Raw genomic sequence first — 26,153 nt, 5'->3', positions numbered from 1 at the left:
GTCTTGTTATGTTTAACATTGTGTCTAAGTGTATAGGAACTTAGGAGCACAGGACATCGAGCAAAAGATGCAGCTAGTGAGAAAGATGACACGAGAGAGAGCCGAAGGCTCAGTACGTCTGAGGGGACGAGATGCTGTGGAAGAGTACGCGGGCGTACGAGAAGGAGACGCGTGACGTTTTCGAGGGATGAGAAGCTGGAGCAGAACCTTGTTCGAGAAGGTTGGAAGTTAAGTTCGGGTGAGCCCTATTCCGGATGGCCGAAATCACCCAAGCGAGCGGAGCGGAAGACCCGGATCGAAGCAAGCGGAAGACCCCGACCGAAGCAAGCGGAGCCAAAGCTGGAGGCTCGGAGAGAAAGTTAACTAAAAGTTGACTTTCACCTTCCGGGCGCCCAGAGCAGTTTGGGGCGCTCATAACCATTCCGGGCGCCTGGAACAATCCGGGGCGCTTGGAACCATTCCGAGCATTCAGAACCTAATTTTTAACGAAATTCGACATGGCATGTACCATTGTATCGGGGATAAAATATTATCCCATTTCAGGCGTCTAGAATCCTTCTAGGCGTCTCAACCAGGACTATATAAACATCTCTACTCCCAGAAGCTAATCGCAACAAGAAATATCCAAGCAACACTTGTAAACACTTCCTTTTCGGTTTAACATCATTTTTCTGTGCTTTCATTGATGTAAAGAGGCTTTTCCGCCTGAAGAAGAAAATAGTACGACTTCATCTGCCTTGGATTAACAATCTCCTCGGTTGTAACCAAGTAAACCTGTATGTCTCTGTCTTTTAGTTTCTCTAGTATTTCTTATATGCAAGAGTTATTTTAATTAAGTTATTTGTTCAAGAAAGATTTTACTTGATTTGTGTAGGGGCTATTCATCCCCCTCTAGCCAGCCGCTAAGGGTCCTAATACTATGTTCATATGACCTAAGAATTCTGAAATTATTTAAGAATTGAACTGTGTTCATATTTATTTTAAACAAAATTAATATGCTCTAATAATTTTGAAATTAGTCAAGAAACTAAGTAAATTGACCCTTTAATTACTTTAAAATATTGATTTATACTAATTTATAAGATGAGAAAAAAGTAATCAATGTTTTACTCTCCTATGTAATAAATTTAAATAAAGGTTTGAATGATTGCCTTACAACAAAAATACAATAATAACTATTGCTAAAGGAGATTTTTTTTGGGTCATATCCCCTCAAGTCACGAATAATATTTCACTCATCATATTCATATCAATCATATATGATTCATGACTTAAATGTCAAATATCAACTTAAATTCATTACAACAAGCTTGGTCTTATATCATAAAAGTACTACAAGCTCCATAAATCCTAGAATATATTAATGTAGACATATTTAAGTCTTAGTTCCCATTACATTTGCATAAACCAACCAATTATGCTATCGATGAGTAAAATGTATTTGATTCTTGTGCTCTTCTTGATCATAATTACGCCCATGAATCCCCAGAAGCCAAATATAAATCCAGGAGCAAAGCCACTAAAATACCAAATTCCTCCATCTTCAAGCATGTGCCCTTCTTCTGTAACTCCATCATTGTTGGTTTGGTTGTCTTCAAGACATTTGATTTCAAGTGGTTCCCCACAAAGCTCAGGATTTTCGATGTAAGACAAGTTGGTGAAGGTTTGAAGTTGAGGGCCCACCGGTATTTTCCCGACAAGATTGTTGTAAGACAAGTTTAAGACGGTTAGAAAAGTTAATGCAGAGATACTCGAAGGGATTTTACCAGAGAGATTGTTCTTTGAGAGATCAAGTGATTCTAATTGGTCCATAAGACCAATTTTCTCGGGTATTTGTCCAGAAAAGAAATTGAAAGATAAGTTGAGGTAGCGGAGGCCATTAAGATTTGTTAGCTCTTTAGGAATCATGCCCGAGAGATTGTTATACGAGAGGTCAATGCTCTTGACAAACGAAAGCGTAGTAGTGAAATTAAGTGATGAATCTTTGGCAAATATAATGAGGCTCTCGGTACAATAATCAAGTGCGTCTAGTGGTGAAGGTATTTTATGGTTCTGGTTTTTCATCATAGCAGTGAAATTACCAAAACTAGGAGGCAACAAACCAGAGAAAAGATTGTGAGCAAGATCTAAGATTTGGAGTGAAGGCATCAACGAGAGTTTTGATGGAATCTCACCGGTGAACTTATTTGACCTCAAAGAAAGGACTCTTAATGATGACAGTTCTGGTCCGATCCAACTGAGTATGTCACCAGACAATTCATTCCAGCTGAAGTCAATTACCACAAGTGCAATGCACTGTATCAATGTTGTGGGAATTGTGCCAGAGAGTCTATTGTGATTCAAGTGCACCGATTGGAGTCTTCGTAAAAATCCAAGTGTGCTAGGGATCCTGCCGGATAACTTGTTGTTTGAAACGTCGAGAATCATCAATTCTGATTCATATCTGAAACAATCAGGGAGTGTTCCAGATAAATCATTGTTGCCAAGGTCGATACCTTCTAGAAAATTTCCTGTACAAACGGAGGATGGAATACTACCATTCAATTTGTTGTTTGACAAAGACATATACACAGCATTATCAGCCAAGCTACTAGGAATAGGTCCAGAGAAGGAATTGTAAGAGAAGTCCAAATATGCATCCGAAAGTTGCATTCTTGGTATGAAGCCTTCAAAGTTGTTGTAACTTAAATTTAATTTGCATACATCCTTGAAGCATTCTAAAGAGCGTGGCAACATTCCTCTCATATGATTTTGAGAAACATCTAGCTCCAAGTTGGATGTGCACGAGCTCCAAAACCAATCAGGAAAAGCATCTGAAATTCCATTGTTTGATATGTCTAGCTCATTTAAAATGGTTTGGTTCCGCACCCATGGAGGAAATCTGGGTCCCAAGTTGCAGGAGCCCATTCGAATTCCTACTGCTTGAAATGGAGGAAGCCAATCTTGGCTCACTTTGACTGACAAGTTGTTGTCAGATATATCCATGTAATATAAATTTGTGAGATTGGCAAAGTGGGCTTCTGTGATATCTCCAACCAAATAGTTTGAACATAGACTTAAGGTCATTAATGCAGACAATTTCCCCAAGGATGCTGGAACTGAGTCGCTCAATTGATTGGAACCAAGGTCAAGAAAAACTAATCTTTGAAGCCTCTCAAAAGGACTAGGAAAAAGACCACTAAACTGATTGTCATGCAAGTCATGGGAAAGACCTTTGTTAATTCTGCATCTTGATAGTTGTTCAAAGAATTCAACAACACTCCCTGTTATGCTGTTATAAGAGAGATTGATTGTACTCAAGTTGCATAGACTTCCCAAGGCATCAGGAATCAATCCGCTTATGTTGTTCTGAGAGATACTAAGAACATCTAGCTGAAGGAGATTTCTCATTGAATCCGGTATCTTTCCATTAATCTGATTACCCGATAAGTCCAACTTCTGCAATGCAGTTAGATTGCCAATAGTCTCCGGTAATCCCCCGGCAATTCTATTAGCAGAAAGGTTCAGTTCTAACATTTTAGTCAAGTTGCCTATGCTTCTTGGTATTACACCTTCGATCTGATTATAACAGAAGAACAAGCATTCTATGTTTCTGAGGTTGCCAATATCTTCTGGTATCTCTCCGCTGATGTTATTATAGCTCAGGTCCAAGAACTGCAGATTGCTGAGATGGACAAAAGATGCTGGTATTTGTCCTGAAATCTCGTTGAAAGACAGAGATAAGTAACGCAGGTTGGAGAGACTGCCAAGTTGGTAGGGAATTTCTCCTTGGAACCAACATCCCGAAAGGTCCAAGTGCTGCAATTGAGTTAAAGATCCTATCGAGCCAGGAATTTGATGGCTTGATAAGTTGTTCCCACTTATATCTAAATACTTCAAATGCTTCAAATGAAACAATAAAGGATGCACCTCGCTTCTGTTGGAAAAAATACCACGATGCAAAGGATATCTAAAAGAGAAGTCAAGTTTGATAACATGACCTGTGATGCTGTTGCATCCTACACCATTCCAACTGCAACACTCATTGCCCTTCCATGGAGATAGCACTCTATCGACGCTAGGAAAACCACTTCTCACGCTCAGCAGAGCCTTCCTTTCTTCCTCTATGCAGAGTTGCAACGATCCAGAGAGAAATAAGAGAGAAATCCAGAAGAGGTAAAGGAGAAGCTTGAGTATAGCAGCAGTAGCCATGAGATGTTACAAAATTCCCGAAATATACCAATTTCTTAAAATGTGGAGAACAATGTGTTTATTTTGAGAGTAGTCATCTTTGTGTGCATTTGTAAAATGCGAAACTTAAATAAGTTTCACATTCTGCAAATGTGAAACTAGATGGAAATCACAAACATTCTACGTATGCCAAACAAAAAAAGAATTTACAAGGTTTCACATTTTGTAAATGTGAAAGCTATCATTTCGCATTTACCAAATGCGAATCTGCGGAAAAAAGGTAAATGTCACACATTCTACACACTTAGAAAAAGAATTTATTTTTTTATTGTTATTTTTTCATCTTTTACATTTCTTAAATGTGAAATTATAACTTTCGCATTTAAAAAATACGAATATTACAAATACGAACAAATAATGGAAATAGCGTTCTACTAACACGGAAAATGATTTTTTAAAAAATATTTGTACAGCTTTCAAGGAAATAGATACATTTGTATTAAAAACTGATTTGAGAGGTAAAGACTCTCAAACCAAATATCCAACCATATAACATAATTAAGAGTTTATCCTCTACAATTGAGGTAGATTCCTTAATCATCACACAATTCACTTATCATGCACTCAAAGCAACTCACACTATCATGCATCACATAGGGGTGAGCAAAAGTTCGGGTAGACCAAATTAACAGTTTAAACTGACCGAAATTAAAATTTCGGATCGGTTAAATCGGAAGTTCATTTTTTTCTAAAAATATTGATTTAATCGGTTCGGTTTTGATTTTGAAAATTGAATTTTAGTTAAACCGATTAAACCCATCTCAAACTATCAGAGTTTGAAATATCAAGCCCTGCATAGGGCCTGAATATTTTAGGCCCTACGCATCCTTGTTCACTTTGGGCTCCGTCGACCATTGTCCGTGAGTTAGAAAGCACGCAACAAAACCTGGATATGATCGCACTTAGCTTGAAACTTGGAAGTTGGAAGAGTATGCAGGTTGCATCTCTAAAGCAATGCTGAGGTGATGATGGTGCTCATTGCTCACCAGGGCTAGACCAGAACTTGGATATGATCGCCTCATGACATGATTATGGTGAGAACCATGACTTGGCTGTTGCACCGTTGGACTTTCCAAATTGGATAGAAATTTCAGTTATTTTAGTAGAAAACCAAATTAACCGATGTTTTATCAGTTCGGTCGGTTTGATTTTTTTCAAAAGTTCGGTTGGTTCGGTCTGCTCGAAAAAGGTTCGGTTGGTTCAATTTAGGGCTTAATCAGATCGGTCGGTTCGGTTTAAAACGATTGCACAGCCCTATTTGTAACGAAGAAAACACAAATGAAGACAAAAATACAACAACATAAGATAGAGTATAAATAAAGTTGTACAAGGTTTCAAATCCCAAATGACATAAATGTACGAGATATAATTTATAAATACAAAAATTAACAAAATACTAACTCCCATCACATAGTATTCATGTATTGAGATAAAATATATTAAAAAACATCGACCGTTGACTTCATTATAAACCCTAGGGAATGTATTTTGACAATTTCTCTTGTTGTGGCCAGTTTGGTGGCACCTTCAACATTTACGAGGTTCATCAGGGTGCCTCAAATCCATCTCATTTTGTATTCAACTTTCACGTCGCTTACCCCACCCATGGTTGATCAATCTTGAGTAATCTGCTTGAATCTCCCAACTTGGATTTGTCCAATAATCCTTATGACAAATAGGATAAAAATTTCCAGAATATTATGTCATGTAAGTCTTTGTGGTGTGAACTTCATCCACAAGGTCAATAGTATTATCCCCTCTATGTCGGCAAACAATAATTGCATGTGAACATGGAAATCTATGCATTTGCCACTTTCCACATGTGCAATCATTTTCATAGAAAAGAATTGTGTGTACATGACCACCTTTACCATTCAATTGTCTTGTTGTTACAATCTTGTACACTCCATCTACATAGTTAAGCTCATCAATGTGATGTCCTTGTGCATGTCTTTCAACCTCCCTAAATTTACTCCAATGATGTGGCGGGAGGGCTGTATTACAATGATGTGCTACTGTTTATACCTTTGAAAAAGTTGAACAGATCTATGAAATGACAGATGAATGCATGCCTTAATTGGCAACAACCTATCCCCTCGTAATACATTGTTCAAACTCTCAGAAATGTTTGTTGTGAGACATCCCCATCGATGGTTACCATTGTAAGCAAGACTCTACTGACTTATGTCAATGTCGCTCAAATACTATCATGTCACTGGATCAAGTGCCCTTATCTGTCTCCTAAATCAGTTGAATTTCCACCTTTGAGTAGTACTGCCAATAGCCCAACAATAATATTTCAAAGTGATATTCTTAAACTTTGTTATAAAATTACTTCGAACATGTCGAAGGCAAAATCTATGATATGCAATTGGTTCCTTTTATTCCTCTAAATTTGACATTGTATGAATAATACCATAGTGTCTATCAGAAATAACACATAATTGTTTATCTTGTGTCACATAATACTTGAATTGTTCAAAAAACCAACACCAACTAGCTATAGTCTCCTCATCTACTATAGCATAAGCAACAGGTAATATACGATTGTTTGTATCCTTAGAAATAACTACAAACATCTTTCCCTTATAAGCACCTCGCAAATGTGTACCATCAACACTGATAACTAGTCTACACATGTGGAATACATCCTTAATTACATGGTATATTTAATACATCAATATATTACCTTATGAACTATTATTTAAAAAAAAAGAAGATTTTTAAAGCCATAAAACTCACTGTCTAGAGTACAATTCGATGCTGGCGAATTCGACGAGAATCGGGTCTTAATATTCGTCGTTGGGTCTTGTCTTCTAATCCTTCACAATGAGCCATACTTGCCTTCTAAACCTTCGCAATGAGGCGCTCCGGTGTGGCATGATCGGACAACTCATGGGGCGGGCGACCACGAGATTGCGAGAAGAAGAAGAAGCTGATGGCGACAGTTTAGGGTTTAGGCAGGCACCGCGAGAAGAAGGAGGAGGTGGTGGTGACTGTTTAAGATTTAGGCGCTCCGACGTGGCTTGATCGGACAACTCATGGGGCGGCCGAACACGAGATCGCGAGAAGAAGAAGGTGGCGGCGATGGTTTAGGGTTGATTAGGTAAGTGCATGAGATGTGAGAAAAATAAGAACTTAGATTTTAATAAATAAAATTCATTTTCTAAAAATATAATCATTTTAAAATATAATATAATAAAATAAAAATTCATTTAAAATCTTTAAAAAAAATCTATATAATCATATAAATTTGTTTTCTTAATAATATTAATTATATTATTATTTTCCAAAATAACTTTAATTTAATTAAATTTTAAATAGTTTTAATTATTATCATCCAATATATATAATTTATTGTTTATTCTTTTTTTTTTTTTAATGTTGTTTAGTATTTTAGGCATATCCTTAAATAGTTATGATTAAATATTTAATATAGGTTATTTTCATAATTCTTAAATCACCAAATATAAATTATAAAAAAAATCATTAAATCAAAATTCCAAATATATTTTTTATTATTTTATAATAATTATATAATGATTATTAATTTTTTAATATATCCGCATAGTAATCGTTTAATGAAATGATATTGAAACTGGAACGATAGAGTCTGTGATAATTACTACGATTGTTCCATCGATCCATGATTAAGATAGAACATTCATATTTGGAATGTTTTGAGAGATATCCAAGAACAACTTCTATATTTGTTTAGAGATTTCCTATTTTTTGACTTTGTTTTTTTGTTCAATGTGGTTTCACATTTTGTAATTACCACGATATAGATACCAAATATTTTCTCTCAATATTCAAGAAAATTATATAAATACCCAGATTAATATTCTCTTAAACTACAGATTTCGCATTTCTTAAATGTGAAACTACAACTTTCGCATTTAAGAAATGCAAAAGCTGTAAAAATAAAAACATAAATTCTTATTTTTTTGGGCAGTCATAGCATGTCTGTGATTTCTATCTAGTTTCGTATTTGCAGAATGTGAAATATATTAAATTTCGCATATTGTAAAAGCAAAAAGCACACCAAGATAACTACGTACTTTTAAAATAAACATATTGTTCTTCACATTTTATTAATTGGTATATTTCCAGAATTTTTCCTGAGATGTTGCACAAAGAGTTCAACAAAGCCGGATCAATAAGAACTTTAACAACATTTTCTCCCCCTCTCTCTCTCTATTATTTAATTTGGATAAAAAAATAACACGAAATATATGATCATAGATGTCTGCATCAACATTAATTTCTTGCGTAGCATGAATTGCTATTGATTTGGAATGTGTGGAACACGAATCTAAAAAACGGTTAATTCAATCCTACCTTATAGGCAGTGTACCCTTCTGTGCGCGAACTACGCACAATAGTTTTTTTTTAAATAATTTTTTTAAGTTATATGCCAAAAAGATTTTACGGTTATAATTTAAAAATTGAGTTATAATATTTGATTTTGTCTTAAAGCGATGACTTGAGATAACATATTGGATAAGTGGTTTTGCTGTTAACCAGAAGATGACTTTGCTAGGGAGAAATTATGACACCTAATACTCCTTTTGGCTCCTCTGCGCACACTCGAAAGAACAAACATAATGTTAGAGAGAGAACCAGAGAGGAAATCCCTGCATAAGTCCTCTGACGCTCAAATCAGTATGGTGATTGAGCGAAAAGTGGAGAGAATGAACCGTATATGCGAGTGAGTATTGTAAAGTCTGCTTAGAATATATTGCATACCTCACCAACGGAGAGAACTCCTTTTTATATCAGCTCTCATAACCTCTGTAATAATGAGGAGACATAGAATATTTAGTGTCAGAAGATGTCAGGTAATAGAAGGTGTATAGCCTGGAATATATGTACAGTTATCCTCCGAGAAATCTTTTGTTACATGTATATGAACGGTCTCGTGTAACCCCCACAATAATGATAGAAGCTATATAGCCACCCTCATAAGTTTCACGCCCCGAGGGAGTCCTTGCTTGACAAACGGATAACATCTCACCCTTATGACAATATACGAAACCTGGGCACATGGTCATGTGGCTGAACAATAATAATGAGCTCAGCCCACACAGCTGGAATTATACATAACCACGCAGTATACAACCCACATGGCTAGAAACAAATAAAATATAGCGGAAGACATAAGGATAACACATAAACCTAAAATGACAGACTGCTAGCCGGTTAGGCTTGAGCAACTCCCTCCGGCATCACCACCTGATCATCCATGGAGAATTTTATTTTTTGGCAGAAAGTCCAAACAACTGCTCGAAATTCATTTAGGGTCGGCTAGCCCAAAATGACAATGTATGTTGAAGGCATGTCCACTACAATAAAAGTCGATCGACGCATCCTCATTAGGGACTCATCGATCCCCTAAAGATATGGCCAGTTTGATCTAGCCGAGCGACTAGACCTCGTTGCCGTGAAGTCATATAGTGGTGTCATCATGAACTGGAGCTCACTCGTCTCTATTTGCAACTGCTTGAATGCTTTATTGAAGATGACGTTGACAGAGCTACCTTTGTCAACAAAAGTGCAATGTATATTATAATTGGCTATAACAACCTTGATAATGAAAACATCATGGGGTATTTCCATCCCTTCCAAATCCTTGGCCCAAAACTAATCTCGGGTCCTCGTGCCTACTCATGGCTATAACCGATAGCGTGGATTTCCAGTTGGCAGACATGTGATTTCTTTAACCAGTTGGAATCCTCGTCATTCCGACCTCCTGCAATTATACCAATATCCCCCTGAGCAACATTATTACGATTTTCTTCTTGCCACATTGGGGGACTCTCCCATTCGACCCGTGCGAGGGCTTGAGCCTGGTTATCTTGTTGTTGTGATGTATGTCGACACTGTTCAATGCCTTGGTAGTCTCTTCAGGGAGGTTTGTTCGGCCACTTATAGCGACGACTATTAGGAGATGGCGATCGTTGGCAGAAACGTTGGTTAGCCGCCAACGCTTTTCTTGATTGTGATGGTAACAATCTTAAGTGTTGTGCATCTCAGATAGGTACAAAATTTTGGAGCCCATCAGGGTAACACTGTTCAATGCCTTGGTAGTCTCTTCAGGGAGGTTTGTTCGACCACTTATAGCAACGACTATTAGGAGATGGCGATCGTTGGCAGAAACGTTGGTTAGCCGCCAACACTTTTCTTGATTGTGATGGTAACAATCTTAAGTGTTGTGCATCTCAGACCGATGGTAGGTACAAAATTTTGGAGCCCATCTGGGGGCTACGGAAATTGCGTCCGCCATCCCCCATGTGCTATATAGCATGGGTGTTGTGGCTTTGGGACAGGAGGTGGAGGGCTTGCTCGGGGTACTTTGTGAGGAAGAGGCGGAGGTGGCGCTCGACGCTTTGGAGTTGAGACTACAACGAGTGAGGTGACCTCCTTCTTCCGAACGGATTGAGCTTCTTCTACATTAATATACTTGGTCACTCGACCAAGTAGATGATCGAAGTTCCTTTAGGGCTTCTTAATCAGGGAGCGAAAGAGCTCACTGTCTGTAAGCCCTTGAGCAAAGACGCTCACTAAAATCTCTGGGGTGATTGAAGGGACATCCATGGCCACCTGGTTAAACTTTTTGATGTAGACCTCAATGTCTCCTTGGCCTCCTATTTGAGAGAGAACAAACTCAGCGTGGTTTTATGGTATCAGCGGCTGTTGGCGAAGTGATGAAGGAATGCCTTGTGGAAATCCTTGAAGCAACATATGGACTCAGTCAGGAGCCAATTGAACTATCTCTGTCCCAAACCTGACAGTATATTGAGAAACACTCGGCAATTTATGCCATCTGTATAGTGGTGGAGGATGTTAGCATTTTTGAACTTGACGAGGTAGTCTTCTCATTCTTTTGCCCCTCCATATTCTCTGATCGTCAAGGGTCGGAAACGGTTCGCTAACCTAACCTCCAATATTTCATGAGAGAATGAAATTCTTATTTGTTTGAGGGATCCACTGACCATCGGAGCTTTTCCCTCATGCGGTCGCGTCTCCAGAAGATGATACTTAGGCATGCAGAATAATGCTCAGTGATAGGCAAATAGTGATGGTGGTACAGGCGATAGGTTAATTGGTTGCGCTGGTGCATGCATGAAGCTAGTTGGTGGAGGAGATAGATGAAACCCAGTTGGCCCCTCCACCCATGTCCTTTCTCGGCATGTGGCCCTATCACAAATAGGACCAAGTCATTGGGCAAGGGACGCTCCACTGTTACTTGTTGTTGCTGTGCCAATTTCTGGACTCATATAGCTATGAGTAATTCTAGACCTTCTTGCGATAGAGTGATGGTTGTGATTCGTCCAACTTCTTCCATCTCCTTGTTTCAGATTCAGGTGAAGTTCCCAAAGATGACGTCAAATTTGAATATGTCTGAAAGTGGTGGAGATGACGCATTGGGCAAGTGGCTTTACTGTTGGCCGAGAGATGACTCTGCTAGGGAGAAACTAGCTATGATGCCTGGCACTACTTTCATCTCCTCTCCGCATACACTCGAAAGAGCAAATAGAACGTTAGGGTGAGAACCAGAGCGGAGTTCCCTGGTGTAGGCCCTTGGACTCTCAAGTCAACACGATTCCCGAGCAAAAAGTGGAGAGAATGAATAGTAGATGCGAGTGTGTAGTGTAAAGTCTGCTTAGAATATATTGTGTACCTTGCTAACAGAGAGAACTCCCTTTTTATATCACATCTCATAACCTCCGTAATAATGAAGAGACAAGTAATATTCGGTGTTAGAAGTGTAGGACCGTTGGGGCCGGTTAGAAGGGGGTTGTTGGATAGTCCTGTAAAATAAACAACAAAACAACCCTTCTTGAACTCTTTAAGCTAACACTTGCATAAATAAAGCAGAGCAGATAAATAAAGCATTAAAAAGATGAGACACAAAAGGTTTACTTGGTTACAACCGATGTGGTTGTTAATCCAAGGAAAATTAAGCTCACTTAAAAACTCCTTCTGGCGGAGAAGCCTCGTACAACGTTGAAGTGCAGAAAATAGAAACTCAACTCTAGACTAAAGTTTACAAGCGTTGGAATTATAATTCAGAGTACGTTATGAAGCTTCTGGACCAAGGCTATATTTATAGCCTTGGTCGGGGCGCCTGGAAGGGTTCCGGGCGCCCTTGGGGGGATAAAACTTTATCCCCCAACGTTTAGAACGCATTAGACGCGTTCTGATCAAAATTCAAGTTCCGGGCGCCCCGGGCTGCTCAGGGCGCCCCGGGCTGCTCCGGGCTGGTCTGGGCACCCCGGACAGTTCCGGGCGCCCCGGACCCTAAGTCAACTCCGGTTGACTTCTTTCGCCTCGGTCCAGGTCTTCAACTCCGGTTCCGCTCGCTTGGGTGATCTCAGCCATCCGGAATAGGGCTCACCCGAACCCAACTTCCGTTCTTCTCGAGCGGGCTTCCCTCCGGCTTCTCGTCCCTCGGAATCGCTGTGTGTTCCCTTCTCGTCCGCCGGCGTACTCATCCACAGTCTTCGTCCCTCGGACGCATCGCGTGCCGTCCTTCTCGCTAGCTGCGTCTCTTGCTCCCCGAGCAATCTTCCGCTCCGGCTTTCCTCCCTCAGAACCACCACACGCTTCCTTCTCGTCCGCCGGTGTACTCTTCCGCAGCACCTCGTCCCTCGGACTGCCATCCTTCTCGCTAGCTGCGTCTTCCGCTCGACTACCTATGCTCCTAAGCTCCTGCACACTTAGACACAAGGTTAGAAACACACAGGACCTAACTTAACTTGTTGATCACACCAAAACAACCTTGGGGTTCCAACAATCTCCCCCTTTTTGGTGTGATCAACCCAAGTTAAGCTAGGGTCAAAACTAGACATAAAATTAAAACAAGTTATTGCAATAATGTGCAACAAGATAGAAAAAATTAAATTTCGAAAATTTTCAATTTACAATTTCTACCTCCCCCTAGACTTATACTTTCCCTTCTCCCCCTTTGATCACAATAAAAATGGGGTTTCAAAAAAAACAATCTAAGGGTTTGACACTTAGAAAAATTATAGAAATCTATTTCAATGATTTTCTGAGAAAACATATTTCCAAGTTAAGGAAAAAAATTTCTAAGTCAAAGAATAACTTTTGAAAAATTTCTAAGTTTTCACCATAAAAAATCTTTCTAAGCCCAAAAATTTATGCAAGAAAATTTAAGAAAATTGATAACATTAAAAAAAAATTTCTATGTATTTATTTATTTATTTATTTTATTCTAATACTTATATCAGAAATTTTAAATTTCCATTTCAATTTATTACAATTTCTCAAATTTGAAATAAGAAAATTTGAACATGCGAAGAATTGTATCATGTTAATATCTATTAATAGTTTGTCGAGATACTTTAATCGACAGACTATTTCTTTCAACTTTAAAGCAATAAATATTAAACATGCAAGAAATTGTATTGACAAAATAATTGGTAAAAATTCGTTTGACAATTTTTCTAATTTGCAAGATTCATTCAACAAAATATTTTGTAACTTGCAAGAATCTTTTGTCAAATCATTTTGCGATTTGAAAAACTCTTTCAATGAGATAATTTGTAATTTGGAAAAATTTTTAGATCCGGAAAAAGTTTTCGAAAAAATACTTTGTAATTCGCAAGAATCTTTCGTCAAAGCATTTTGTAATTCGAAAAATTCTTTTGATGATTCAATTATTGATTCGCAAAAATCTTCAGGTAATCTGATTAATTGAACCAGTTGTTCAGAGGGTAGAGGTCATACCTTACTTACCTCGTCGGCCGTTGGTTCTCCACCTGTTGAGTTGCTTTCTTCTAATATCTCTCCCCCTTCATTGATGCTCACCTGGGATGAGCTTTCTGTGTCCTCAGGATGGAGATCGACTATCTCGGCATTTTCCTCATTCTCGGACTGTTCTGGCGTTGAATCGGTGTTGGATTCAATTTTGACTTGTTCTTCGTAGGGTTTTAAGAACTTTTCCCAAAGTTCTTTTGCGCTTTTATACTCTCCGACTCTGTCGAAATCTTTAGTTGGTATTGCGCTTAGAATGTGAAATGTTGCCCAACCGTTTGCCATTGACTCGTCACGTTGCTTCTTGTTCCAGAGGCGTAAATCGAGTTCTTCACCATTCGCGTTCTTCGGTTCCTCGTAACCAGATTTCATTATTAGAAAAATACCAATATCTGAGTTTAGATATACCTCCATTTTTTGTTTCCAGACGGAAAACTCCCCCTCGAATGCTGGTGGGTAATCGCTAGCTTCGGCCATCGTTTTGTTGCTTCAGACGACGGTTAGTCCTTCTGAGGCGTCTCGACTCTGATACCACTTGTAGGACCATTGAGGTCGGCTAGAAGGGGATTGTTGGATAGTCCTGTAAAATAAACAACAAAACAACCCTTCTCGAACTCTTTAAGCTAACACTTGCATAAATAAAGCAGAGCAGATAAATAAAGCATTAAAAAGACGAGACACAAAAGGTTTACTTGGTTACAACCGATGTGGTTGTTAATCCAAGGAAGATTAAGCTCACTTAAAAACTCCTTCTGGCGGAGAAGCCTCGTACAACGTTGAAGTGCAGAAAATAGAAGCTCAACTCTAGACTAAAGCTTACAAGCGTAGGAATTATAATTCAGAGTACGTTATGAAACTTCTGGACCAAAGCTATATTTATAGCCTTGGTCGGGGCATCTGGAAGGGTTCCGGGCGCCCTAGGGGGGATAAAACTTTATCCCCCAACGTTCAGAATGCATTAGACGCGTTCTGGTCAAAATTCAAGTTTCGGGCGCCCGGAAGGGTTCCGGGCGCCCCGGGCTGCTCAAGGCGCCCCGGACTGCTCCGGGCGCCCCGGGCTGGTCCGGGCGCCCCGGACAGTTCCGGGCGCCCCGGACCCTAAGTCAATTCCGGTTGACTTCTTTCGCCTCGGTCCGGGTCTTCAACTCTGGTTCCGCTCGCTTGAGTGATCTCTGCCATCCGGAATAGGGCTCACCCGAACCCAACTTCCGGTCTTCTCGAGCGGGCTTCCCTCCGCCTTCTCGTCCCTCGGAATCGCCGCGTGTTCCCTTCTCATCCGCCGGCGTACTCATCCGCAGTCTTCGTCCCTCAGACGCACCACGTGCCGTCCTTCTCGCTAGCTGCGTCTCTTGCTCCCCGAGCAATCTTCCGCTTCGGCTTTCGTCCCTCGGAACCACCGCACGCTTCCTTCTCGTCCGCCGGTGTACTCTTCTGCAGCACCTCGTCCCTCAGACTGTCGTCCTTCTCGCTAGCTGCGTCTTCCGCTCAACTACCTGTGCTCCTAAGCTCCTGCACACTTAGACACAAGGTTAGAAATACACAGGACCTAATTTAACTTGTTGATCACACCAAAATAACCTTGGGGTTCCAACAAGAAGATGTCAGGTAATGGAAGGTGTACAGTCTAGAATATGTATAGTTATCTTCTGAGGAATTTTCTGTTACATGTATATGAACAAGCTTGTGTAACCTCCGCAATAATAATACAAGCTGCATAGCCACCCTTATAAGAAGGTTTTGTTGCATGTATATGTCGGATATCAGAATATTTCTTGATGAATAGTTATTGTTATGATAGTTTGTTGTGATTCCCTGATAATGTTGTCCCTCAGAGGTAATTTAACTGAACCCATATCCGATGGGTTATATGCAATTAGATACTATAATAAGAATGGGGAACTAAGTCCCTCTAGCCTGACTGGCTATTAGGCCGACCAGACTATATGCTGAGCTGTATTGTAGTAGTGAGAAATGAGATGTCCTCTAAGTCCGAATGACACTGAGTCTAACCGGCTGTATACTTAGAGTACTTTTGCTGGGAAGTGGGGAGCTTAGCCCTAGGTCCATCCAACACTTTAGACCGAGAAGCAATATTTAATAAAACTTGCCCTTGAACTATAATGCAGGGATTTGGAAGTCTGACCAGATCTCATCTTGGCCGACTATATGCTAGAAGATTGCCTTCGCTGTGTGAAGAGAGGATACTTCTGGAGGATGGGTAGCTAAGCACAGTATGCCTGGATGACATTAGGTCCGTTCGGGTTTATCTTGTATATTTAGCATCAAGTGGAGTGATAAGTACTCCCAGTCCGACTGTTCCTTAGGGTCGACCGACCTTATATAGAGAGAACTATATCCAAAGAATGGGGAACTGAGTCCCTCAAGTCCTACCGACTAATGGGCCGACTGGCTTTATTCTAAGAGTCATAGTCCTGTGTGAGGAGTTGAGTTATTGTGAGAATAACGAGTTTAGATGCATATATTCTAACTCTAAGGCTACGTTTGGTTGGGTGTAATGTAATCTAGCTTGTAATGTAATCAAATTTGTAATGTAATGTAATCTTGATTACATTACTACGTTTGGTAATGTAATGTATGTAATTTTTGATTACAAAGGTGATTACATTCTTTTGTTTGGTGTCCATTATTTTTTATAAGGAATGTAATTCATATTATTATAAAATGACAAAAATATCCTGTGACCTTTATCGGCGGTCACCACACCTCTGCTGGAGTTTGTGGTAGCCATCGACAACCAGCTGCCGCCGCCACCGTCGGTCGTCGCAGCAGGCCACCGACTTCGCCAATCGGCGGCGATGGGCGACGCCAGGCGGGCGACGACGGGTGACGACCAGTGGGCAACCGTGGCGGAGGCGGACGACGATCGACGGCCGACGATCGATGGCCGGCAATTGGCAGCGGCGGTGGCGGCCGATTGCCTGCGGCGACCGGCGACGATCGGCGACGATCGGCGGTGGCGACCGGTGGCCGGCGGCCGGCGACGAAGGTCGGCGACCGGTGGCGGGCGGCAGTCGACAACAGACTAGGGGTATACTCGGCATTTAAACTTTGGTGAAACAATGACCTCGTAATGTAATCGGATTACATAGCATTTGCTTTGTAATCCAGATTACAAATCTTCACTACCTTTTGTAATCCAGATTACATTACATTACAAGTTTTAAATCAAACCAAACAAAATAATCGACTTTGTAATGTAATCTGGATTACATTACAAGGTAGATTACAGGCTACTAAACGCAGCCTAACTGTTATATCATCCTGGCTTTGATCATCATCTTGCCATGACTTTGACTGACACATCATCTCTAGGTTCACTTACAACATACCGTATCAGTATTAAATAATAAAAAATTAAAATTAATTTTTTTCAAAGTGTGCATGGGTATGCGACGTAAAATATTAAGGGTAATAACGCGCGCACTCTCTCTCTATATAGTTGTTAGTAATGGGAATGTGGAGATGTGGGCTACCCATGATACCCACGTTGTCCATATTTTCATAGGAGAATTTACTAATATACCCCTTAGTATTCCCATTATATAAGGTGTCCAAGTTTTTCATAGAGAGAGAGAGGAAAAAAGAGAGGAAGAAGAACATCCGAGGCTGCCGAATTTGGTTCATGGAATTACGGTGAGCTTTCTGATTTTGTGATCGTTCTTCTGACAGCAAGTCATGCCGTTACTGATTGCAGATCTGTGGGAGATCACTGTAAGTGTTTACAGTTTTTTTATTTTAATTTCATGCATTTAGAATGCCACAATGGTATCAGAGCATGTGTTAGTTTTAAATGCATGGGAAATCCTCTCAAACTTGCTCCGGCATGTCCCCATGTTCCCGAGATTGGCAACTGTGTGTCATGTTAGTGCTAGAGGCCTCATTATGGCAGAAGAATACCTATGGGAGATTCGCAGGTAGACTGGCTATGAGGTCGAAGGGTCGCTCACTGGCAACAGTGCCGTTGCAGAGCAGCATGCTTTGTTGGGCAAGGAAATCGTGACAGCGTCATGATTTCCACCAAAGCCAAGCTCACGTCATAGAGGTATGCTGGTGATGACATTCCAGAGTCGGCGAAGGTATCTCGACTGGCCGATGATGCGTTAGTGGTAGGGGCACGCTAAAGAGCACTAAAAATAACCTCTCGCAATGGCCGACAATGCGTCAGTGTCCGGGGTGTGATGCGATAGAGGTCGACATTGCATCAGTGGCCGACGAAGCAGCCTTTGTGGCCGACGCCGTGTCTATCGCAATTGCGTGGAGGTAACAGTGTGATGCGTGCGACGTACGACGAAGAAAGCGGTGAAAAAAGGGACGTGCTACAATGAAATAATGAAGCATAGTGATGTGTGGAAAAGTTTGATTTTAGAAAATCAAATAATAATAAAAAAGAAATGAAACCTTTTGGTTTTGAATATAATTGTAAAAATGAAATATTTTTTCATGCATATTTATTTTAAGCTGATCAAGTATGATAGCTACAAGAAGTGTCTGAACGTGTCAATGGTTCAACACTTCAGGGAGATGTCGAACATGATTCGGGAGCTTAAAACTACTGGTCAAGAGTTGACCGATGAACAAAGGTTCAAGCAGCTATTCGTTCCCTTCCAGATTCTTGGGAGGCCATAAGCAGACCCTTACTCATAGTGAAAGTATCAAGACTTTCACTAATGTCTCACGCCATGTAAAATTAGAGGCGGAGAGAGTTGAATCCACAAGGATTTCTGGACTAGCCTATGTGGCTGTTGGTTCTGTTGGATAATCTGGATCTATGAAAAAGAAATGGTTCAAGAAAGGAAAGGGAAAGAAGAAAGATGCTACTACCGTGGGACAGGGCCCAATCAAGAAGATAGGAAAGAAAACTGGAAAGAAACCTAAAAACAAGTTGACTTGTTTTAACTATAGCAAGAAGAGTCACTTCGCTTGGGAGTACACTGAGGCGAAAAAGGTAAATCCTAGTGTGTCTTCTTTTCCTGAGCATTTTGTTGCTAGTTCAGTGTTGTTAGTTAATTCTTATCCTTTGTGGATTATAGATTCGGTAGAAACCAACCATATAGCTCAGGAGCGAGTTACATTTGTAGAATATCATTGCGTACCAGCTGGCAACAAATGAATCTATGTAGGATCAATGCAAGAGTTGAATTCAACGGAATCAACACTTGCAAACTCAACCTCCATGGTGGTAGTATTTTGTTTCTACATGATGTCCTGTATGCTCTTGAAATTCGAAAAAATCTTGTTTCTGTTACATGTCTTCATGATTTAGGTATTGTATTAGTTTTTACAACCGATGTATTAAACTTAAGATTGACTCTGTGTTAATCGGATATGGTATTTTAAATAAATAGTTTTATGGTTCTTGATCTAGAACTAGATGTTAATTCTACTATTGAAGGTTATTTTTCAAACTTTGCTCTAACTAGTAATGTAGATATAGCTGATGAGGTTTGGCATTCTAGATTAGTGTTGGTGCGGGAAGCATCTAACGATTGAACCCAAGTTTTGATAATGACAAAGGAATTCAAAGTTAAGATCCCTTGTTATCTAATGTGCTTGATTGAGCTTGCAGGAAAGTCCTAAGTGTTCTTAGGCAAAAGTCCTAGCTGCGGTTAGGCAAGGTGAAAACCCTAGGGGGTGGTAACCCTAGGTGAAGGAAAACCCTAAGGGGCGGTAACCCTAGGTGAAGGAAAACCCTAAGGGGCGGTAATCTTAGGTCCTAGGGGGTGGTAACCCTAGGTGGTGAAAATCCTAAGGGGAGGTAACCTTAGGTTCTAGGGGGTGGTAACCCTAGGTGGAGAAAAATCCTAGGGGGCGGTAACCCTAGGTCCTAAGGGGTGGTAACCCTAGGCAGAAAGTTCAGTCGGTCTGGAGGACCGGACTGACACTAGGTAATTGTTGGTGCGGTTAGCACTAATGATTTAACCCAGGTTTTGATGAATGATAAATAGGTTAAGTTAGGTTTGTCATTATTTAATGCTTTGATCGAGTATGCAGGCTAAGTCCAGACAGGTCGACGGGCTGACCGGATGTCTGGAACGAAGTCCAAGCGGGTCAACGGGATGACTGAACGCTTGGCGAGAAGTCCAGCTAGGTCGACGGGCTGACCAGATAGCTGGCACGAAGTCCAAGCGGGTCGACGGGCTGACCGGACGCTTGGCACGAAGTCCAGCTAGGTCGACGGGCTGATCGGATAGCTGGCACAAAGTCCAGACGGGTCGAAGAGCTGACCGAACGTCTGGTAGGTAAGTAAAGGTAAGTCACTGGAGGAGAGTGACTATGAGGACGCATCCCAGTTAAGGGACAGTAGGCGTCGGTTCAGTTTAGGTGCATTTTGGATCCCTAAATTGAGACCCTAATTAGGTTCTAGTCTCGGGAAGACAGGACCTAACTCATAAATCTATATAAAATGTCTATACATATATTTTTCTAACTCTATTTTGTAGATACAAATGTAGAGCTTCAAATTCTACACGCGTAGCAACTGACAGAGCTTGATTCCGAGTTCGGAGTCAAAAGTTATGACCTTCGGAAGATGACTGTGTCAAACAAGTAGTTGGAGACGACTCGGATCAGCCAGATTCGAACTCTCCTCATCTGATCCGAATTTTTGGGATCTGATAAACTCTGGAGACCCCTCCAAAGGGCTATAAAAGGAGGGGGTGAGCAAGCTTCAAGGACACAACTCTTAGAATGAAGAATCTGCTTCCTTGTGCTCCTGCTGCGCTGCGATCTCCGACAAGCTTTTCCTTTCTGTTCTAATCTTTTTATTGTCGGTAATTTTTCCTTATTAGCAATATTGTAATTAACTTGTAATCTATATTTCGAATTGCTAGTGAATTGCCCAGCGAAAGTACTCACGGAGTACAGGCCTTCGAGTAGGAGTCGTCACAGGCTCCGAACGAAGTAAATCCACTGTGTTCAATTTTCTTATTCCGCTGTGTTTATACTCGTTGTTTTTCGAATCGATATTCACCCCCCCTCTATCGACGTTTCATGATCCAACAAGTGGTATCAGAGCCGGTACCGCTCTGATTTGGTGCAACCACCAATCAGACAAGGGGAGAAATATTTCTTTTAATTTTTTTTTAATTTCAATTTTTTCGCATAAGTCCAAACTAGTATCATTACTTGTTTGGGATATTTTCTTTCGTTGCAATTAAGACTAAATTGGTGCAACACCAACTTAGTTCATTTTGATTAAACTCTTCCCGCACTGCTAATCCAAGACGAAGTCTTGGGATATATTTTTTTTCACTTAATTTCGTGTGTGCAGATTAACATGTCTCAATTAGAAGGCTTCAGCACAGTACGTCCTCCCCTATTCAACGGGGACGACTTTTCATACTGGAAGAAAAGAATGGAGGTTTACTTGAAGACAGACTACGACCAGTGGTTCAGCGTCATAAAAGCCTACAGACCTCGAGTCGACAACTCCGGAAATCCACTAGACCCGGAACAGTGGACTCCGGACATGAGGAAAAAGGCATCGACTGAGAACAAAGCAATTAACACGCTACACTGCGGTCTAATACGAGAAGAACTGAACCGAGTTGGACCACATCAGAACACGAAGGAGCTTTGGGACAAATTGATCGACCTACACGAAGGAACGAGCGACGCGAAGGTAACAAAAAGAGACTTACTTTTAAATAGAATTTTTAATATAAAAATGCAGGAAGGAGAAACGGCAAGTCAGCTCCACGCGAGGATCAAGGACATCCTCAACGGACTCCACGCGATAGGCCACCAGATGGAAAACAGAGACTTAATAAGGTACGCACTAAATGCTTTTCCATGTAATAGTTTGTGGGCATCGATCGTAGATGCCTACAAAATTTCCAAAAATTTATCTAAATTAAAGTTAGACGAGTTTTTTTGTGAGTTAGAACTGCATGAACAAACTAATGCTAGAGCCGAGAAAGGTGTTGCTTTATTTGTAGGCTCCTCCAAAGAAAAGAAGAGCAAGCCTGAATCTGAGGAAGATTCCGACCAAGATTCCGAAGATGAAGAATACCTGGTGAACTTGGTAAGAAAAATGTTCACCAGGAGAAAAAGGAGCTTCAGCAAGAAGGATCTTCAAAAGATCAGTTCTCCTACGGAACAAAAGAACGTGACCTGCTTCGGATGTAACAAGAAGAGGCACTACAAGAACGAGTGCCCGAGACTAAAGAACGACAAACCGAAGCCGACCAAAAAGAAGGCTCTCAAAGCGACGTGGGACGACTCCTCCTCGGACGAATCGGAGGTAGAAGATCAGAAGCACCAGAGCCACCTCGCACTGATGGCCCGTGAAGCTGAATCGGAAGACGAATCGGAAGACGGGTTCGAACCCGAATCGAGCCACGAGTCCGTACTCATTTCCGAAGGCCCGGAAGAGGTATATTTCGATTTAAATAATTTTTTTAAAAATTATTTCCTGCTTAAATAATAAATTAGTTAAAATAGAAAATGAAAACAAATCACTCCTTGAGGAAAATCAAGACCTCAAGGAACAAATCAAAAATTCAAATCCAACTCAAGATCTAACACTTGAGGAGGAGAATTTATCATTAAAAAATGATATTAACAATTTAAAAGAGATGTTAGAAAAATTCACTACAAGATCAAAAAATCTAGACTTAATCCTGAATAATCAAAAGGCGTGTTATAATAAAACCGGACTCGGATATAAGTCGAACTCAAATAAAACCTTTAAATCATTAATAACCCAATTCAAACCAACACGTAAAGCTTGGGTCCCGAAAGCGTGCTTAACCATGCAAGTAGGACTTAATCAACTTTACATACCTAAAGATAAAATATATTATATAAAATCTGATAAAGAAAATCAAAAATCAAAAATCAAAATACAAACTTAAATCAAAAAATTCAAAATCTGAACATTTTAAAACTCAACAAAATATAAATTATCACCAAGTTAATTATAATTATAAAAGAAATAGACATAAACCTAAATCAAAAAGGTTAAATTGAAGGCCAATAATTCAGGGGGAGGCTCCAAAATAGCTGGCACCTCCAAAACTAACATACCCGACAGGGTAACCCAAACAAACTAACCTGGCAGGGTGATTAGGATTAGTTAAAAAGGGACCAGGTTTAACTTGAATCATGGTACTGGTGAAGTTTTTGGATGATAGTACGTTAGAGAAGCTTGGGTATCGCATGTCTAGAAAGATATGACTTCGATCTGGTGCATTTGGCCAAGTGGAATTGACCGAAGCTACCCTTAAATGGATCCTAACTAGTTAGACCAAGGTTTAGTACTAAGCTCCGTGGATAGGACTATTCGGAAAACTTTGACGGCATGGTTACTCTAATGATGTCCAGGTGACTCACCAGAGCCCAGAGGTTTATCCGAAGAATACCTATTTGTTGAGACCAAAGCTAAACCTGAATCTAACACAAGTTAAACCAAACTCTATAATCAAATCAACTTCATCTCATAAAATTATAAGATTCCCTGATTGATAATTTAGATCGGGTGAGATGAATAAGGTTTAAATTAATTTTTAAATTAAATTTCAAATTAAATTAAAATTTTCAATTAATTTAAATCTAGAATTAATTAAATTTTGAATTAAATTAAAATTTTGAATTAATTTAAATCTCGAATTAATTAAATTTCGAATTAATTTAAATTTTAAATTAAATTTTAAATTAATTTAAATCTCGAATTAATTAAATTTCGAAATAATTTAAATTTTAAATTAAATTTCGAATTAATTTAAATTTTGAATTAATTTAAATCTCGAATTAATTAAATTTCGAATTATTTTAAATTTTAAATTAAATTTTGAATTAATTGAATCTCGAATTAATTTAAATTTCGAATTCAAAATTTTAATCTTAAACTTAAAAATTAATTTCAAAATTTTAATTCTAAACTTAATTTCAAAATTTTAATTTTAAACTTAAAAATTAATTTCAAAATTTTAATTCTAAACTTAATTTCAAAATTTTAATTTTAAACTTAAAAATTAATTTCAAAATTTTAATTCTAAACTTAATTTCAAAGTTTAAATTTTAAACTTAAAAATTAATTTCAAAATTTTAATTTTAAACTTAAAAATTAATTTCAAAATTTTAATTTTAAACTTAAAAGTTAATTTCAAAATTTTAATTCTAAACTTAATTTCAAAAACATTAATTTTAAACTTAAAAATTAATTTTAAAATTTTAATTCTAAACTTAATTTCAAAATTTTAATTTTAAACTTAAAAATTAATTTCAAAATTTTAATTCTAAACTTAATTTCAATGTTTTAATTTTAAACTTAAAAATTAATTTCAAAATTTTAATTCTAAACTTAATTTCAAAATTTTAATTTTAAACTTAAAAATTAATTTCATAATTTTAATTTTAAACTTAAAAATTAATTTCAAAATTTTAATTCTAAACTTAATTTCAAAATTTTAATTTTAAACTTTAAAATTAATTTCAAAATTTAAATTTAAAATTTAAAAATTAATTTAAAAATTTTAATTCTAAACTTAATTTCAAAATTTTAATTTTAAACTTAAAAATTAATTTCAAAATTTTAATTATAAACTTAATTTCAAAGTTTTAATTTTAAATTTAAAAATTAATTTCAAAATTTTAATTCTAAACTTAATTTCAAAGTTTTAATTTTAAACTTAAAAATTAATTTCAAAATTTTAATTTTAAACTTAAAAATTAATTTCAAAATTTTAATTTTAAACTTAAAAATTTATTTCAAAATTTTAATTTTAAACTTAAAAAATTAATTTCAAAATTTTAATTCTAAACTTAATTTCAAAATTTTAATTTTAAACTTAAAAATTAATTTCAAATTTTTAATTTTAAACTTAAAAATTATTTTCAAAATTTTAATTTGAAACTTAAAAATTAATTTCAAAATTTTAATTCTAAACTTAATTTCAAAGTTTTAATTTTAAACTTAAAAATTAATTTCAAAATTTTAATTTTAAACTTAAAAATTAATTTCAAAGTTTTAATTTTAAACTTAAAAATTAATTTCAAAATTTTAATTTTAAACTTAAAAATTAATTTCAAAATTTTAATTTTAAACTTAAAAATTATTTTCATAATCTTAATTTCAAAAACTTAAAAACTTTTTTTAAAAATTAAAACTTAAAGTTTCTTAAAATTTTATTTATCAAAATTCAAATCTTAAAATTAACTTAAATAATGCTTGCTCAAAAATAATTTTAAAAGACTAACTTTAATTCCTACTTACTGTAGGAAACCAAGTGGATATGTTCTAGACTAACATATGACTGGAGATCACACCAAGTTCAATCAACTCACTTACAAAAGCTTAGGAACAGTTGCCTTTGGAAACAATGACAAACTCAAGGTAATTGGTATAGGTAATATTGAATTAAAAATAGACTTTATAATTACAAATGTTTTACTTGTTGAAAATTTTAAATATAATCTTCTGAGTATAAGTCAATTGTGTGATACTAGGTATAAGGTTAAATTTCTATCTACAGAATGTTTAATCAAACATCTAGATAATCCTACTGTAAGCCTAAAAGGTTTTAGAAAAGACAAAATCTATGCCATCAACTTAACCACTTTTTCAATTAAGTGTTATTTAACACAAAAAGTAGAAACTTGGTTATGGCATAGGAGGTGTCTCACACCAACTTTAGAAATATAAGAAAATTAAACGGACTAGTTAGAGGCTTGCCAAAATTACCTAACTTGGATTCAACCATATGTAATGCTTGTCAACAAGGTAAACAAACAAAATCCACTCACAAACCAACTAGTCAGCCACAAACCAACTCAATATTAGAACTTCTACATTTAAACCTTTTTGACTCCCATGGAGTCAAATCAATAAATGGAAACTTATATTGCTTAGTAATAATAGATGATTATTCTAGGTTTACTTGGGTAAAATTCTTAAAACATAAAGCTGAAACTTTTGGAATCTTTACAAACTTTTACAAACAAATTGAAAATGAAAAAGATCTTAAAATTAAAATAATTAGGAGTGACAATGAGGGAGAATTTAAAAATCATAACTTTAACAAATTCTATCTTAAAAATGGCTACCATCACGAATTTTCGTGCCCTAAAACTCCTCAACAAAATGGAATTGTAGAAAGAAAAAATAGAACCTTACTGGA

General features: G+C 37.9%; 1 protein-coding gene across 1 annotated transcript; it reads right to left on the bottom strand.

Moving 5' to 3' along the window:
- Positions 1–1,392: 1,392 nt before the first annotated feature.
- Positions 1,393–4,191, bottom strand: LOC122004401 (receptor-like protein EIX2). Its single transcript, XM_042559294.1, has one exon. It carries the CDS (start codon positions 4,189–4,191, stop codon positions 1,393–1,395), a length of 2,799 nt encoding a protein of 932 aa, XP_042415228.1.
- Positions 4,192–26,153: the final 21,962 nt, after the last annotated feature.

This window comes from Zingiber officinale, chromosome 7B, assembly GCF_018446385.1.
Source record: "Zingiber officinale cultivar Zhangliang chromosome 7B, Zo_v1.1, whole genome shotgun sequence".
Classification (NCBI taxonomy): Eukaryota; Viridiplantae; Streptophyta; class Magnoliopsida; order Zingiberales; family Zingiberaceae; genus Zingiber; species Zingiber officinale.
Note: the sequence above shows the minus strand (reverse complement) of the source record. Positions and strands in the feature narration are given on the sequence as shown.